Genomic DNA, 16,241 nt, shown 5'->3' with positions numbered 1-16,241 from the left:
ACAGAGCCCCAATCCAGGATATCGCCAATCCCCTTATCAGCGCACTGGCCAACACGCTCCAAAAAGAGGATCCAGTACGCATTCAGTTCGGCATCTCACGCATTCACGTGCGTTCGGATTGGGCCATTCGAATGATGGTATGATCGTATTGAGCGAAATAACGTTAATTCGAACCGCCCAGTGCTGAAGTCCCCCAGTTCAAGACTCATCTGATAATGGCCTGTGTGTGACCCAAGTCCTATCCTTTGGACTCAAAAGGAACCACTTTCCAGTCCCCTCAGGACTTCCAACAGCCCAACTCTTTACAACGGCTTGAGCAGAACCTTCCCCTCAGATCCCAACTGAACTTTTAAAACTGTCAGCCAACAGTCTGGGTTTTTTAAATTCTTCTCAGCCGGCCCCTGATTGGCTGAGCTCTAGCTGCCTTCCCATTGGTCAGCCGAACATTCTATTCACCACAGGCAGGTGTATGGAGCCACTGCTGCATGAGACGCATGGATGTCTCTCAATGGCAGAACTCCAGCCATAAAGTGCAAAATACACAGCACAGCAAGAGACTTGTAGCACCTATAAACTTATCTTGCTGTCCTCTGCATCTGATATGGCATTTATATGGGGGACAGAGACCAATTTCCGCTCCCACATGGGCCACATGGTCAAGTCCAAGGGCACCAAATGTGTATTTCTGCCACATTTCTGTTTAATAACCATGACTTTCCCATGTGATTATCACAGCCTTCCTCTGCAACCCTAGAAGTAATTAAACACATGCCTTATTTCACCAGTGAGGCTCACCACACCTGTGAAACCTGAAATTAAAGAATGTACTGAATCAGAACCAGATTAAAACACCCTGGCGCCCGAAACAATTTCAGAGGCAGAATAGAGTGGCACTATTGCTTCCCTTGATCTAGAGTCTGTACTTCTGTTGATGCAGCCTAGAATCACATTGGCCTTTTCAGCTGCCACATCGCACTGTTGGCTCATGTTCAGCTTGTGGTCTACTAGGACTCCTAGATCCCTTTCACACATATGAGTCTCTCGTTCAGCCCGGTGTCCCCCATCTTTTATCTGTGCATTTCATTTTTTATGCCTAAGTGCTGTACCTTAGATTTCTCCCTGTTGAAGCTTATTTTGTTAGTCTATTAAGGCCATTTTGAATTTTGATCCTGTCCTCTGGGGTATTATCTGCTCCTAATTTGGTGTCATGTACAAATTTGATAAGCATGACTTCTATTCCTTCACCCAAGTCATTGATAAAGATGAATAGCAAACTGGGCCCAAGACAAGAGTCCCAATGGACACCCCACTGGTCACTTCTTCCCAAGATGAAGAAGAGGAGCCATTGCTGGTCAACCAACTACAAACCCACCTAATGGTTGCATTATCTGGCCCACATTTCACTAGCTTGTTTCTCATGCCAGCCTTGCTTTCTAATTCTATATGCAGACCAAGGGCAGGGAAGATATTGCAAAGGATCAACATGCAACTTGCACTTTTTGATCTTTAGGTTTTTGTGGGGTTTTCAGGCTCTGTGGCCAAGTTCTGTAAGAGTTTATTCCTGACGTTTTGCCAGCCACAGATGCTGTTGAAAGGTCAGGAATAAAGCCTTCTAGAACATGGCCACAGAGCCTGAAAAACCCACAAAAAAACGATGGATGCCAGCCATGAAAGCCTTCGACTTCACTTTGTGATCTGTTTCTACTCAGAAACTCTCTCTCTCCAGACTCACAACCCAAATCTTGCAGTCTCTCTCTCGGCCATTGCTCAGCTTTAAAGGGGGCTGGCAGCACCCTCTGGAGGCTCAAAATGCAACACCAGATATCCATACAGCCTTTATAAAGCAACTGGCGGCAAACCACTTCTGAGTACTCCCTGCCTAAGAAAACCCTATACAATTCACCAGGTCGCCATACACTAAGAACTGGAAAGGGCACAGATGCACATGGTTTGTTATCATGTGCTTTTGACTCATGGCAACCTTCCCCAGGGGTTCTCTAGGTGAGATTTCTTCAAAGGAGGCCTGCTATTCCCTTCTTCTAAGGCAAAGAGTGTGGTGAGCTTCCCAGTGTCACCCAATGGGTATTCATGGCTAAGAAGAGATTCGAACCCCGGTCTCCCAAAGCTCGGGTCCAGGACTCAGATCACTGACACCATCCCAGCTCTTAAATGTACTGTAGTTAATGTCTTGGGAAGCTTTCTTTGGAGAGGGTTTGCCATCCTCTGAGGCTGAGTGTAACTTGCCCAAGATCCCCCTTTGGATTTCTGTGGCAGAATGAGGATTCGAACCCTGCTCTATGGGCATCCTGGCTCTCTCCCTTTTGTTTTTATAAAGAGAAAGAAAGAAGAAAAATGATCTAGAGGCATCCGTAAGAACAGATAGCCCTTTATTTCAGCCTTCTGTTTTCATGGCCTTTAGCCCAATTCTTCCTCTTCCACTTTTAAATATTAGGGACCAGTTTCTTATCCCATGTTTCGTCAAGTTTTTATTTTTAATCAAAGGAGGGTATGAACCAGGGTCAGATACCATGACTGCCCAGACATACGGTTTTTGCCTCCCGCTGTGCTTTATGTTTAACTTCTGTATGCTTAGTAAATGCTTTTATGCTCTTTTAATGATATGACTTTTAAGTGTTGCAGAATTTTCATTTCAACTGATACAACTTTTGTTGTGACATTTTCGCTTTAAATCCAATTGTTTTTGGGAGCCGCCATAACTTCCACCCGGAGGAAAGGCAGCCAATGAACTCATTGAAACACCCATCATCCCTAGCTGCCATGGCATATAGGAAAGGATGATGGGAGCTGCAGTCCAAAAACAAACAAAACATTGCCTGGTGGAAATTAATAAAACATGAGCCTTTACATTATTCATTCATGTTATTAGATTAGCCATTCATGTTTTAATTTGGACACGACATAGAGAACGTATTTGTTCCTATATAAAGTGGCAATGCCTGCAGTAAGGAAAGCTGTCTTTCCTGCACCCATTGAGTCCATCTTAAATCATGACTTTTAATTACATATTCTCTCTTATGAATATATTCTAATGATCTGGTGGTGCTTCATTTGAACTGAGTCTATGTGTTTCCAATTGTGTTTTGCATTTTAATATGTTGTGCCCCACCTCAAGCCTTGAGGAGAGGCAGGAAAGAAATAAAATTGATGATGATGATATATGTACATCTTACTTGTCCTTTTAAACTGATGTTGTCTGTGTATTGTTGTTGTTCCCCGCCATATTATTCTCTTCCTCCTTTTGCGATTTGCCTTATTGCTTTTCTCACCTGGCGAACCTGTCTCTTGGCAAGGACTGCCACTCTTTGTCTAGGTGCAAGGTTTATTTTCTAGGAGCAATGTTTATTCCGTAGGATGGCTTGGTAGTAGATTTGCACCCATGTTCCTTACACCTAAAGAAGATGCCCACTTAATAACTTGGGAGTAGTCTATGAAGCATGTTTTACTGCACCGTAATCTTTACCACCGGATTTGGCAAGCCAAAATCTCTCCATTTGTTACCTAAGATCAGGCCATTTCTATGTAAAACTCTTGCCCAAGCGTCACTCTTGCAGTTGCCAGATGTCTCTCTGAGGCAGCTAGGATCAGAGCCCACTATGTCTAAAGGGACAGTTAGTGTCTGACTTAGAGTTACAGTTAGTTGGAGATCTATATAGCACCTTCCTCTTCCCTTGTTTTATTGTGGGGAATTTTGTTTTGTTGTATATCTTGACTGAATGCCCAAGTGCCAGGCCTATGGACTGACTGACATGCCATTGCAAACAGTTAAAGGGGCCCACATTTGAGAGAAACCAGTCCTTTAAAGGTGGATTTTTAAAATCTTATTTATTAGAAAAAAAAACAGAGAGAGAAAAGAAAAGCCAAACAAAACCCAGTTCATGTTCTGGCTTCGAAAGGCCTCCATTTCCAGCATGCAGCCAAAGCCAAACCCCAAAAGTCAAGGTTGCTTCCAGACCCCACAGCTGGCATTCCCAGTACATACTGGGAAGCTCACTGGCTACAGGCTGGCTGCAAATGGTTCTGGTCCCAGAAATTGATACAAACAAGGGTTTACTTATATTTTCCTTCCTCCTCCTCCTCGTTGGACCATCTTTTGTCAGCAGCAAAGTGGGCAAGCTTTTGAGTTGGGTAGGAAAGTCCTCAAAGAGGCAGGACGCCATTCCCCACAAGTCACTTTCCCCCCCAGAAAGCCATGTAGCTGATGCACGAGGTCCTCTGTGAACAGAGGAGATGCTCCTTTACAGCTGAGAAGTACCAAAGCAGGCAGGAGAGAGCAGATGAGCGAAAGGGAGCGAATCACCGCCACCTTGGACACTCTGGGTCAGCATGCCTTAAAGGAAAAAGAGCTTTCCAACTGCAAGGAGAAAACCCAGCAGCCCAAGCGACACAACTCACCACCAAAACATGGCTTCCCCTTTCTGTGCACACCGACACACTCTTCATCCCTTGGTCACCCACCTTGTCCCTTCCCCATCTGCTTTGACACACACTCTCACAACCCTCCAGTGCAAGATCCCAGCTCGGTTTCCCAATGCACCAGCCTCTCAGTGACCAGTGTGTGGCGGTTATCCAAAGCTAAGATGGCACCAAATGGGTCTCTTTAGCCGTTCTGATTGCAGAAACCTGGTGGGACTGAGGAACTGGTGGCCCAGCACTCATTCCTTGCCAGAGGTCATTCTTTCGTAGAGCAGCCGTTAGCCCAGAGCATGTGGAAGAAGCAGCAAAGGAGGAAGCTAAGGCAGCGTCACTTGCTCCAAAGTGTCCAGTGTGGGGGAGAGATTCACAGGCAAGTTGGGTGGCGATTCTCTGGTGGGATCTGAGATACAGTTTGGGGGCTCAGCCCCCCGACCCAGCTCCTGCCGACCCCCCGGCTGACGCACTGAAGTTTTGCTGCCTTTCCCGGCCCAGTAAGCACCTGAGCGCTCCATGGCCTCTTGGAGACGGGCCCAGGCCTGGGTATCATTGCTCTGGACGGCTTCACAAAGTAGCTGGGCATGCTCCCGCAACTCCACCAGTTCCCTTTGGGTGGCGCTGTTCTGCCGGATGAGCTCCTTGGTCTTCAATGTGATGCCCAGCAGCCCTGACTTACGCAGGATCTCTACCGTATTGTGGAATCGGCGTTGTTTCCCCAAGCTGCTCCCGCCCAGCTTCTTGGAAGCCTTGGCGATCATCCGCCCTTCGGCCTGCTCCAACTCGGTGGAGGACGTCACCAGGTTCTGGTTCCAGTCAGCCAAAGAGGGCTCCTCACACTGCTTCTCCCCACAGTCTTTTGGCACGACAGGGTCCGACGACGACACCCAGGCTTCTTCCAGGCAGAAGCGCTTGTTCTTGATGGTGCCTTCTTCCGGGGCAGTCCCTCCCTCGGCAGGCTCCTTGGTTTGGAGGTCATGCCCCGGGTGAGGAGCAATCTTGGGATAGGTGCTGAGGATGGGGAGGTAGGCTTCCTTGGCCAGGGATTTCGGGCCAGGGAGTAGTGTCTTCAGGGAAGCCACCGGAGGTTGGATGAAGAGGACGCGGGCGGGAGGGCCCTGGGATGCATCAAGGGGATTCTGGCTGCTCCAAGCCAGGAATTGGGTGGTAGGAGAGGTACCTAGGGGCTGCTGAGAGAAAGAGGAAAGAAAAAGGGATTAGCAAGATGATGAAAGCTGTATGGCAGGGCCAAAGTATGGAAAATTCGAACTCGATGCCCTCTCACTCTGGAGGTGGACCAAACTGGACAAAGTACACACTCGTGGCCCTTATTCTCAGTAGGGATGGGCAAGTGTACCTGGGTAGGGGCTAATCCCCCAGACACTTAACCACAACTGATACAATTTCCTGCTCTGCTGCCTGCCTTTTGTTGGGAGCATAGAGCGCCAAAAACTGGGGCCCAGAAAGCAGTCCGTTTTTAAAAGAAGGGACTTGGGGGTATCTGAGGCCTTGTGGGGATGTTCTCTGGGGACCAATGGCCACAAGGAAAGGTTTTTTTAGGAGACACCGACAACACAGGGAGCATCCCTGATCTTTTATGGCTTAACCGACTCCTAGGCTTCAGTCCTAATTTTCATTTGAACTAGAGTAGACCCACTGAACCAATGAGCTTTACTCCCTATGTGTCAACTCACTGTGCAACAATCCAATGGCTCTACTCTAGCTGGGAGCATGCAACAAGATGAAGTCACTTGTTAGGAATACTGGGTATTGCAGTTCCACAAGATGGAGAAATAGATACCGTCCCCACCCTAATCTAGATAAGGACAGATGGCAAAGTAATAGCCCAAACCTTTGGGGGTGGGGGACTAGAAGAGATGGTGGCCAGAGGGGCGGATGGGTGCTTGGCTGTGACAAGGGCTACCTGTTTGAGGATAACGTTTTTGACAATGTAAACAGGAGCGAGGCCGGGGAAGGGTCCTCCAGCGAGACCCCCCGGTGGTGCCTTCGGTGGTGCCCTCAGAGGCTTGGCCTGCTGGTGCCGTTGTGTGTTGCCGGGTGGATCCTCCGTGTCGGTCTGCTCCACTGTGCTCAGGTACTCAGAGCTCACGTCTGCGCAGAGAGGCAATGGAGAAAGGAGCTAGGGTAAACAGGAGTTAGGGGAAAGGCAAGGCAGAGTGAAAAACAAAATGGCCAAGAGCCCTTCTCCTGCCTGTTCAGGCAAGGAAGAGCACCCCCCCCCACACACACACACCCCATTCTGCCTGGCAGAAAGATATTGCAGTGACACACACACACAACTGTGGCCAACTAGGGTGGAGAGGTTGCCTTCAGCCACCACACAGGTTGCCCCTCCATCCCCCTTTTCCCTCCCGTTGCCCCTCGTCCTCTTTGCCAGGATGGCCGACAGATGTCTTCTTGGTGGCAACTGCGGTTGGGTAATGGGACCAATGGCCCACAGAAGTGATGGGGTCTCCTTCTTTGGAGGTTTTCCAAAAGAGGTTGGAGAGCTACCTGCTGGAGATGCTCTAGCTCAGTAATTCCCAAACTATGGCTTTCCAAGTGTCTTGGGCGTCCGCTCCCAGGATCCCAGACCATTGGCCAAAGTAGCTGAGGCTTCTGGGAGCTGAAGGCCAAAATAACCAGAGGACAGGAATTTGGGAACCCACTCTGGCAAGAGATCATGCACTAACTGAGTAGCCGGTTGGACTAGAGACCCTCTGGGAGACCCTGACACCTCTAGGATTCCTGATCTGTGTGTACAGTTGGCCCTTGCCTTATGCGGGAATCCGTTCCAGATCCCTCCACGTAAGGCGAATTCCACCTATGCTCAAGCCCCATTGTAAACAATGGGGCTCGTGCATGGCGGCGCGGTGGCGCAACGGGCGCGTGTGCCCATTCAATTGAATGGGATGCGCTGCCCCTTCTGCCTCGTGCGCACCCTGCGGCTTGAGTGCGTATGCTCAAGCCACGTATGACACAGGCGCGCTGTATTTTAAACAGCCCTTGCATGGAGCATAAGAGAGAAGAGGGACATAAGGATGGCAATGCCAGGAGTGGAGGGAAGGCAAGGGGAGACAAAGGAAAAGGGCAACATCATCACCTTGTCTTCGAAAGACCCTTTCCGGCCTCACTGCAAAAGGCAGCCGCTGGGAGGACCGGCCCTTTTGCTGTCTCTCTACCTGAAAATCCAGAGTCTTTCTCTCCTTCGCTGGCGGAGTGGCTGGGCTCCCTGGATGCCTCGCCGCCTGGTCTCTCCATCTTCTCCGCTTGGTCCCCAGGATCTTCAGAGGCCAGGCCGCCTGCCTTCAAGGATCCAGCGGCCGACTGATTGCTCCTCTCTTTTGCAGGTTTGGTCGGGTGGCCGGAAGGAGGATGGCCCTGATCCAATGGCATGGCTGCTATAAATCCTCCTAGCTCCTGCAGGACAGCAAAAAAGAAAGGACCATTAAGAGGAGAAATAGGGAAGGAGGTCAGTGGCCAAGAGATTCAAGGGGAAGAAAAGCCTAATACAGCACTGATTCCTAAAACTTTAGTCCTCCAGATGTTTTGGACTTCAGCTCCCAGAACTCCTCCTTGCTGTTGGCCAAGCTGGCTGGGGATCCCTGGAGATGGGATCCCAAACAGCTGGAGGACAAAGGTTTGGGAATTGCTGTAATACATGAGTCTGCCTTGGCCAAAATGCTTGGGACCAGATGGGTTTGGGATTTTGGAGATACTCCAATTTTGGAATATCTGCATCTACATAGTGAGACATTTTAGAGGTGGAACCCACGTCTAAGCACAAAATTCATTTATTTTCCCTATACGCCTTCTATACATGGCCTGAAGGTGATCTGATACACAGTATTATTCATCATTTTGTGCATGAAGCAAAGCTTGTGTACAGTGAACCACCAGAAAGCAAAGGTGTTGTTCATGTGGACAATATTTATATATAATATATCTACATTTATATCAATACAAATATTTTAAAGTTATTTTATATCCCAATCTCTCTCCCTGCTCCTCCCAGGTTTGTCCACATCTGTGCAAAAAAGCAAACTGCAAAGTCTGGTGACGGTTGTTTTCTTGCAAGGGCTAGTAATCGGATGCATGGGTTGCTTGCATCTCTGTGCCTTTTGTGCTTGCCTTGTGATTAATCTCACAAAGAGAAAAAGATTAAGTGTGTTTTTGTGCTTGTGGTGTTTGTTTCACCAAAGGGAAAAGGCCCTTCTTTTGCTTAGAGAGACATTTTTGCAAAATGCAGAAGATTCTGAAAAAGAAAACTAGGAGCTGCAGATCTTTGGAGCCAGCTGGGAAATCCTTCGGCCAAGCTTCATAAATAAAGGTTAATAATAATAATAAAAAGCAGATCTATCTTGACCAAAAACCTTGCAAAAACACGTCGGTAGAAAGACATCAGCAAACTGCATCCCCACCACGCTCCTGGGAATGTAAATGTACACAAATATATACACAAATGTATATGGATGGATACGAGGGTGCAAACATGAAACATGAACAGTGTAATGCGTCGTCTGTTACAAAAACAAGAAGTGGAAGTCTGAACAAAAAAGAAAAAACAAAAACAGAGAAACCTCAAAAGCCAACAAAATATAATATAATATAATATATATGGGATTTCTAGATTGTACTTTGTTCCAATGCAACTTGCCAGCTGCCTTGAAACATTAAAAAACAAAACATTAAAAAATAAACATTAAAATATTGGCATCTTAACCACTAACCACACACACACACACACACACACACACACACATTCATTCAAGCAGTGGATGCTTGAATCCATGGATAAAAAAAACCCATCCATGGATAAGAGGGACGGCTGCCTTCACAGACACCAAAACTTCCCTGGTTCGTCTTTTTCATCACTCATTTTGGAGCAAGGCAGCACACAAACTGCTCTGTGGGTGTTGTGACTTTTGCAGCATGAGCTGGGTGGGCGGCGCAGCCATGCACGCACATGGGACCCCATGTGCCTCCTCCGTCTCTGGCCTGGCCATGTGCTTAAGGACCCGGGAGCGGCAGCCGGGGAAGATCGGAGATTAGATCTCCAACGCCGCTCAAAGACTCCTTCCTCCCTACCAGGCCATGGCAAGGCTGGCAAGCAGGAAGGGTATTACATAACAAGGGCAGCCTTCCCAAAGCCTCACCCAGCCAGGGGCTGGTGGCCAAGAGGCACCTGTTGTGGGAGTGGGAGGGCGGCTGTGGTGGCCAGGGAGGGAGGCAGCTAGCCAAATCTCTTTTGGGCCCTTGGACCATGACCCTTCCTACGGAGAGGCAAAACTGCCCATCCAGGAGGAAGCTTGGGGGCATCTAGTGGTTCCCAAACTGTACCCTTTAAGGAGATTTTGGACTTCAGTGCCCAGAAGCCTCAGCGTGTTGATGTCCCTTCTATAAAATGACAAAACCAAGGTTTGCCTTTTGGAATTTATATTTTTTTTTTAAAATTTTCAAGCTGTACATGATTGAATCCGTAGATAAGGAGGGCTAATTGTAAACAACAACAACAACAACAAATATATATATATAATTATTATTATTAATTACCATTTCTTGCCTGCCTGTCCCCATGGACAGAATCAGGGAACAACCACAGTTCTCACCAGGACAAGTAAATCAAATACACTCCTGGCTGCACAAACGTTGCTGCAGCTGGGCTGTTACGTAAGTGTGTGAGAGTGAGAGTGTGTATGAGTGTGTGTCAGTGGAAGAGCTGATACTGGAGAGGATTAAGTGGGAGTGCATCTGTGTGTGTTTGTGTGTGTTTTTCCACCTGCACATATGTGTCCGGCCGCAGCTAGGAGACTGCAGCCCAGTCAGTCCCTGGGCCATGTGCGTTTGTTTACACCACGCCCTGCGTGCGGCTGGAGGACGGGAGACACAGCTACTACTTTCTCAAGCAGATCCCCATTACGTAATGGTACAGCGTGTTCCTAGTACAGCGAGCGCCACATGGGTGTGCACGCACCAAAGGACTCTGTATGCACACGTACCTGGCGCTTGCTCCCAGAAAGGCAGAGCGGCTCCGCTTGGTCAGGCCGCCGGAGGAGAAGGTTGGGGAGGGGAGCGGCGGGTGCATTGCTTTACTTTGATTCAAAGCTATACTTTAAATGCATTTTTAAAAGTTTGAAAAAGGTCTTCTTTAAAGAAATAATCATGTTACAGTATAGTCAGGCTCTCCTTATCCACGGATTCCTTATCCTTGGATTTGACCCTCCATACTTTGAAAATATTAAAGGAATATAATTTCTTTGCCATGAAACCCATCAGGCAACCTTGGGCAAGTGACACTCTCTCAGCCTCAGGGGAAAGGCAATGGCAAACCTCCTCTAAACAAATCTGGGCAAGAAAACCCCATGGTAGGTTCGCCATGAGTTGGAAATGACTTGAAGGCACACAACAGCAGCAGCTAAGGGTCAGTGTAAAGTCATTTTCAAAGTAGCACAGAGTAACTGAAGCCGACTACAAAGAGATCAAACAGTTTAAAACCTTTAACGTTTAAGTCTAGGTGGAGGAGAGATTCTTTGCAGACACACATAGATACCAAAAAAAGTACAGGGCACATACACACACACATACATAACTCGGTTAATGATGGTGAAGTGTACCTACGCATGACATCGGAAGAAACATTGCCCAGAAAACCCTATTATAGGTTTGCCTTAAATTAAAAATGACTTGAAGGCATACAGCAACAACAAACTCCTTTGCTGAAGTCTTACTATCAACACATAATAGTGAAGAGACTCAGTTCCCCCTCGTCTCACTCAACCATGTCCCACAAAGAGCAATACTTAGAAAACCACAGAGCCATAGAGTTGGAAGGGGCACCCAAGGGCCATATAGACCAACCCCATAGGAATCCATAGCTAAAGCACCCCTGAAAGATGGCAACCCAACAGTGGGGCAAGAGGTGTGCTTAAAAACCTCCAATGAAGGAGAGTCCAAGCTGCAAAAGACCTGTGGATAGATGCGTGTCTGAAGAGGGTGAGATGTTAATACAGAATAAAATACTGCTGCGACACCCATGTCGCCAATGGGAATCTCTCGCCACCAGATGAATGGCTGATTTATGTCACCCCACCAGACGCACTACCGATTTACATCTCCCTGTCTGCTATAAGATGTTATAAGAAATGATAACTATCCCACATACCTGATCCTTGGAGTGTGGGGGTCCTTGCCCTGGCAAGTAACGAAAGAGACTCTCTGCCCTTCCAACCTTTCCTCCAGATCACAAAACTGCCTCCATGGGTCCCTGGCGCCTGCGCTCAGCATTCCTCCATGGCAAATTGGGGAGAAAAGAACCTTCCCAGGGTGGTAAGTGGAAGCACAGAAGGTTTGGGAAGGGCAAGCTAAAAGGCATCAGGAATGTATATGTGCAAGGAAGGGGGAAGAGGCAGAGAGAGACAGAAAGAGCAAAACGCCCACCCTCTCATGCGCACGCACACATGGATCATTCACTGGCAGAGGGCAGCCAAGACTAGGGAGGTGGAGCATCTAAATATGGAGAGCATTCAGGAGCCCAGAGTCACATGGAGAGCCAGACACAGCTGGAGGAATGAGACTGATCCATTCATTCCCATGGCTCAAAGCCGCATGTGCGCACGGCACACCACGCCCCCATCGCTGAGAGACAGCCCAGCCATGAGACAACTATGGCTATATTGGGATGCCAGCCCTGGCACAGATCAGGCACCGGGACGCACGAGCCAAAGGAAGATGGAGACACAGAATAAAGGCAAGGAGGCAGAGAAAAGCAAGTGGGGGTCCTCTGGCACAAGTGGAAGCTGGGCCAAACATGTGCCCCACTTTATTCAGTTTACTGAGTCAACTCTGCATTCATTCACTGAAAGGAAAACCTGGCTTTGGGGGCTTCTAACAAATCAAACCAATATATGTTTTGATTAAACAGCTGGGTTTTGAACCCTGGTCTCCAGAAACATAGTCCAATGTGCAAACCACTACACCACACTGACTCATATGGATGTGTGCATATATATGCACACAAACACACACACAAAACACACACACGTATATGTATATAATATGGGAGCCAGATATAAATTCTAAAAAGCAAGCCTTGTTTTTGTAACTTTTATGTAAGGGTCAGCATTTTACTACTCTTGTTGTATTTAATGGGACTTAAGCATCCCGTGCATTTTGGTATCCACAGGGGGTCCTTGCATCGGACCCCAGCAAATACCAATGGACCATTTGTACTGCTCACTGACCGTAATACATTTCATTCAATGGACCATTGTGTTTTAGTATCAAGTGTGTAGATAAATTGTACAGATAAAGAGGACAAACCAGATGCAACAGGGGATTGCAGCCTGCTTTGTTGCTGAGGCTACAATTTAAAAATCCCGCTGTCGTCTTTCTACAACAACGGGGTGAGAGCAGCCCCTTTCCTGGCTGGCGTTCTGTCGCTCTATTCATTAAAAAGAGAGACTCACGTACAGAACGGAGCCTTCTAATTCCCGACTATTCCCGGCACCAGAAGAGGATTTGAGCCGGTGTGACCTTCTGCTAAGCCCCAGGGGGCTCCGGGTGTCCCGAGAACCGTTTGCAGTCTGAGCCCCCCAAAAGCCCCAAAGCCATGGGATGGTGTTTGATGCCACCACCATCCGTCCAGAAGGCAGACGCGGGGTCCCTGACTCACTGCAAAAGTGGCCCATCTGGTTCAGAGAACTTTCTGTTTTTCTTTTTTCTTCCACCTTGTTATGTTTGCTGGGTCCCAGTCATCCCTGCCCTGAAGACACTGGTGCAACTGGTTCCATTCTGCAACGCCCATTCGGTTCCAGAGCAGACGGTCACATACATCCAAGCCACAGAGGCTGCCAAAGAGCCTTCTTAGGTAGATATCCAACAGGAGCAGCCAGGGAGACAGAAGGCACCACACTCTGCGCCTTGAAGCATATTTCAGCAGCAGAGGTCTCCGTTTCCACTACTACTATGCACCACCAATGCGCAGGAGACCATAGACCAAGAGGGACAACGGGGTTTCTCATGTTCCTTCTTAGCTCAAGACTGGTGCAGACTAATGGAGAGATGCCATTAGTTCAGTCGTAAAAGCACCTTCCTCCTGGAAGAGGACCTTAGACGTCATGCGTAGACAGAAAAAGACTAAAGGGCGCCTCTAATTCAGTCTGGGTTGAAACCAGGCAGGCAACAGGACATGCGAAAACAAATGACAGTCCTTGCCCATAGAGAAAGCATACTTGTCCACAGGGAATCACTGGAAAATACTGGCCCATAGGAAATCATTGGGGAATACATGCCCAATGATTCCCCAGTGGGCTAGTATAGTTTCCCTATGGGCAAGTATTCCCCAATGTTTCCCTATGGGCAAGCGCTGTCATTTGTTTTAGTATGTCCTGCAGGCACCCTGTCCAATTTCGGATAGACTCTTCTATATGGCTATCCAACTCACTTCCAGGTAGCCATCTGGGCACGATCCACTTTGCATCCTTCTGCCAGGCTGGAGTCTCGCATAGGGAGACGCAGTCTGCCAGACAGCCCTGGGCCTGAGCCAACTGAATGCACAAAAGGCAGTGCGATAAGCAGTGCAAGAGTGACTCAGGTGTTGATGATCCACAACGACTACACTTCCTTTCAGCCACAAACTGTGTTGCCTTGAACCCATGTGTGTCCATGTGCCACCTTCAGGTTGCCTCTTGACTTATGGCAACCCCATGGATTTCGTAGTGCTTTCTTAGGAAAGGCCTACTCAGAGGTGGTTCTGCCAGTTCCTTCCTCTGCAATACAGACTATGGCAACTGGAGTTTGTTGGCAGTCTCCCATTCAAGGACTAACCAGGGCTAACCCTGCTTAACTGCAAAGATCAGGTACTGGAACTACTAGGCCACACTGCCCCCTCACTTGTGTGTATTACGTGCCTTCAAGTCGCCTGTCAATTTATGAAGATCCCATGGATTTTGTAGGGTTTTCTTAGGCAAAGGACCCTCAGAGGTGGTTTCCCCAGTCCTTTCCTCTAAGACTGAGCCTCCTCCAGCAGGTCTCCCATCCAAGGGCTAAACGGGGCTGACCCTGCTTAGCTTCCAAGATCAGGCAGGATCTGGTGCCTTGAGGGTATTTCCACCTTAGTCATCCACCCTAATGACTTAAAATCTATTGAAACCAACTTCAGGTTCAACACGAAATACAAGTCTAACAATAATTCACCCAGATGGGAATTTCAGTTGTTGAAAAAGGCATTTACACATCTAGAGAGGGGTCAATTTCTATGTCTTTTTGCACTTTCCTTACTACTACTATTACAAGTCTACAAAGCTCTGCCCCAAACGATGAGCATTTCTCCAAAGCAAAGAGTACCTCCCACACAAAAATAAAGCATGCATTGCAGAACTTACTTGTGGCAAAGCATGCGTGACACATGAAGATACCTGTATCGCAAGTGCTCCAGTGCAAACCAAACTCCATCTCTCCTGAGTCATGAAAACAAAAAAGGCCCATTCCAGACAGAAGCCAAAGGCGTCATCAGTACCAAAAGCACCCTCCTTTTGAACGCGGGCAGGAAAAGGCACCTCTGCCCAGTGTGCCAGGAAAGAAAGGGCCAATGATACACACACAACAGACACACACCTCACCGATTAATGCAGATTCACACTAGTGCTACTTCACACTCAGGCTGCATCCAGACTGGACAGATAAACCGGTTTGGCACCGCTTTAACTTGCTGTCTGGCTGAAGGCTATGGAACTCTGGGAGTTGGAGTTTGTTGTGGGGCCTTCCTTCCTTCCTTAAGCTCCTCTCCGCTCTGGACCCCACGTCTAACTCCAACTCCCAGAATTCCATAGCCTTCAGCCAGACAGCAAGTTAAAGCAGTGCTGATCCAGGTTATCTGTCTAGTCTGGATGTAGCCTGAGTTCACCTGCTGGCACAAGATGGGCACCATGCCAGTCTAAGGGCAATTCTGCTAAGCCAGTGGCTTCCTACCTGGCTCCCTCCAGGTGCTTTGGACTACAACTCCCATCACTCACACAGACACACAGCACTGATGGGGAGGGTGGGATGTGTAGTTCTCCCTAGGAAGAGCTAATGGGACACACCACCAATTCCAGAATCCCATAACATTATTAAACCATGGCAGTGTAAAGCAGTGTCAAACCAAATTGTTTCCACAGTGAAAATGCAGCCTGAAATCCTCATTCAGGAATGGGGAGGATGGGATCTGTAGTCCCTCCTGAGAAAGATCTAAAGGGACAAACCACAAATTCCAGAATCCCATAGCATGGAACCATTGCAGTTAAAGCAGTGTCAACCTGGATTAATTTTGCAATGCAGATGCAGCCTTAAATCCGCATTCAGGAAGGGGGATGATGGGATTTGTAGTCCCCCCTCTTAGGAAGATCTAAAAAGATTCCAAAGGGACAAACTCCAGTTCCCAGAAAGCCATAGCACTGAGCCAGGGCAGTTAAAGCAGTGTCATACCAGATTGTCTTTGCAGCCTGAAACCCTCATTCAGGAAAGGGGATGATGGGATTTGTAGTCCTCCCCTGAGGCTGGGGTGGTCACGTGCCCCTGCCCAGGTGAGGGGGCTCTCTTACCTGCCGCCTCCTCTTTCTCTCTCTCTTCCTTTGTTTCTTTTCTTTTGGATACAAAGGAGAAAGCCCAAGCCCCGCCCCTCCTCCCCTTCTGAGCGACGCCCGCCTCGGCCAATCAGCGCCCGCCTCTCCCGGCGCCAGGGCGGGGCCAAGGGCTCAGGGAGCCACGTGCGGAAAGGGGGAGCCCGGTGCGCGGCCACGTGAGGGGGCGGGGACAGAACGCCGGGACACGTGCCG

General features: G+C 48.4%; 2 protein-coding genes across 8 annotated transcripts in view; one reads left to right on the top strand and one right to left on the bottom strand.

Moving 5' to 3' along the window:
- The window catches only part of LOC121915203, a 34,230-nt gene that overhangs the window by 10,511 nt on the left and 7,478 nt on the right, over window positions 1-16,241 (top strand). The window contains exon 1 of one of the 4 annotated variants that reach the window (XM_042439198.1): window positions 15,957-15,989. The exons of the other annotated variants lie outside the window; for them this stretch is intronic. The gene's annotated coding sequence lies outside the window, so the exon portion shown is untranslated. Of the gene's footprint in view, window positions 1-15,956; window positions 15,990-16,241 lie in introns of those variants that run through there. 4 annotated transcript variants of the gene reach the window in all.
- On the bottom strand, window positions 3,825-16,131 carry CIPC (CLOCK interacting pacemaker). Of its 4 annotated transcripts, none has more exons than XM_042439191.1 (4): window positions 16,008-16,131; window positions 7,611-7,848; window positions 6,353-6,540; window positions 3,825-5,618 (listed from the first exon to the last, which is right to left on the bottom strand). In XM_042439191.1, exons 2-4 carry the CDS (start codon window positions 7,822-7,824, stop codon window positions 4,752-4,754), a joined length of 1,269 nt encoding a protein of 422 aa, XP_042295125.1. In that variant the 5' UTR covers window positions 7,825-7,848; window positions 16,008-16,131; the 3' UTR covers window positions 3,825-4,751. The 4 variants fall into 4 exon arrangements, with proteins under 4 accessions (XP_042295125.1, XP_042295122.1, XP_042295121.1 ...); XM_042439188.1 differs by having other exon boundaries at window positions 3,825-5,615; window positions 15,892-16,018; XM_042439187.1 differs by having other exon boundaries at window positions 15,892-16,011.

The sequence above is a fragment of the Sceloporus undulatus genome, chromosome 9 (genome assembly GCF_019175285.1).
Source record: "Sceloporus undulatus isolate JIND9_A2432 ecotype Alabama chromosome 9, SceUnd_v1.1, whole genome shotgun sequence".
Classification (NCBI taxonomy): Eukaryota; Metazoa; Chordata; class Lepidosauria; order Squamata; family Phrynosomatidae; genus Sceloporus; species Sceloporus undulatus.
Note: the sequence above shows the minus strand (reverse complement) of the source record. Positions and strands in the feature narration are given on the sequence as shown.

Bases quoted from the DNA above. Each gene is read 5' to 3' on its own strand.
- CIPC (XM_042439187.1), bottom strand. From the start codon at position 15,921: ATGAGGGTTTCAGGCTGCAAAGACAATCTG. The intron at 7,849-15,891 runs GTATGACACTGC...GCTGTCCTGCAG, and splicing joins CAGGCTGCAAAGACAATCTG to GAGCTAGGAGGATTTATAGC. The intron at 5,619-6,352 runs GTAGCCCTTGTC...TCTTTCTCTCAG, and splicing joins AAAACGTTATCCTCAAACAG to CAGCCCCTAGGTACCTCTCC.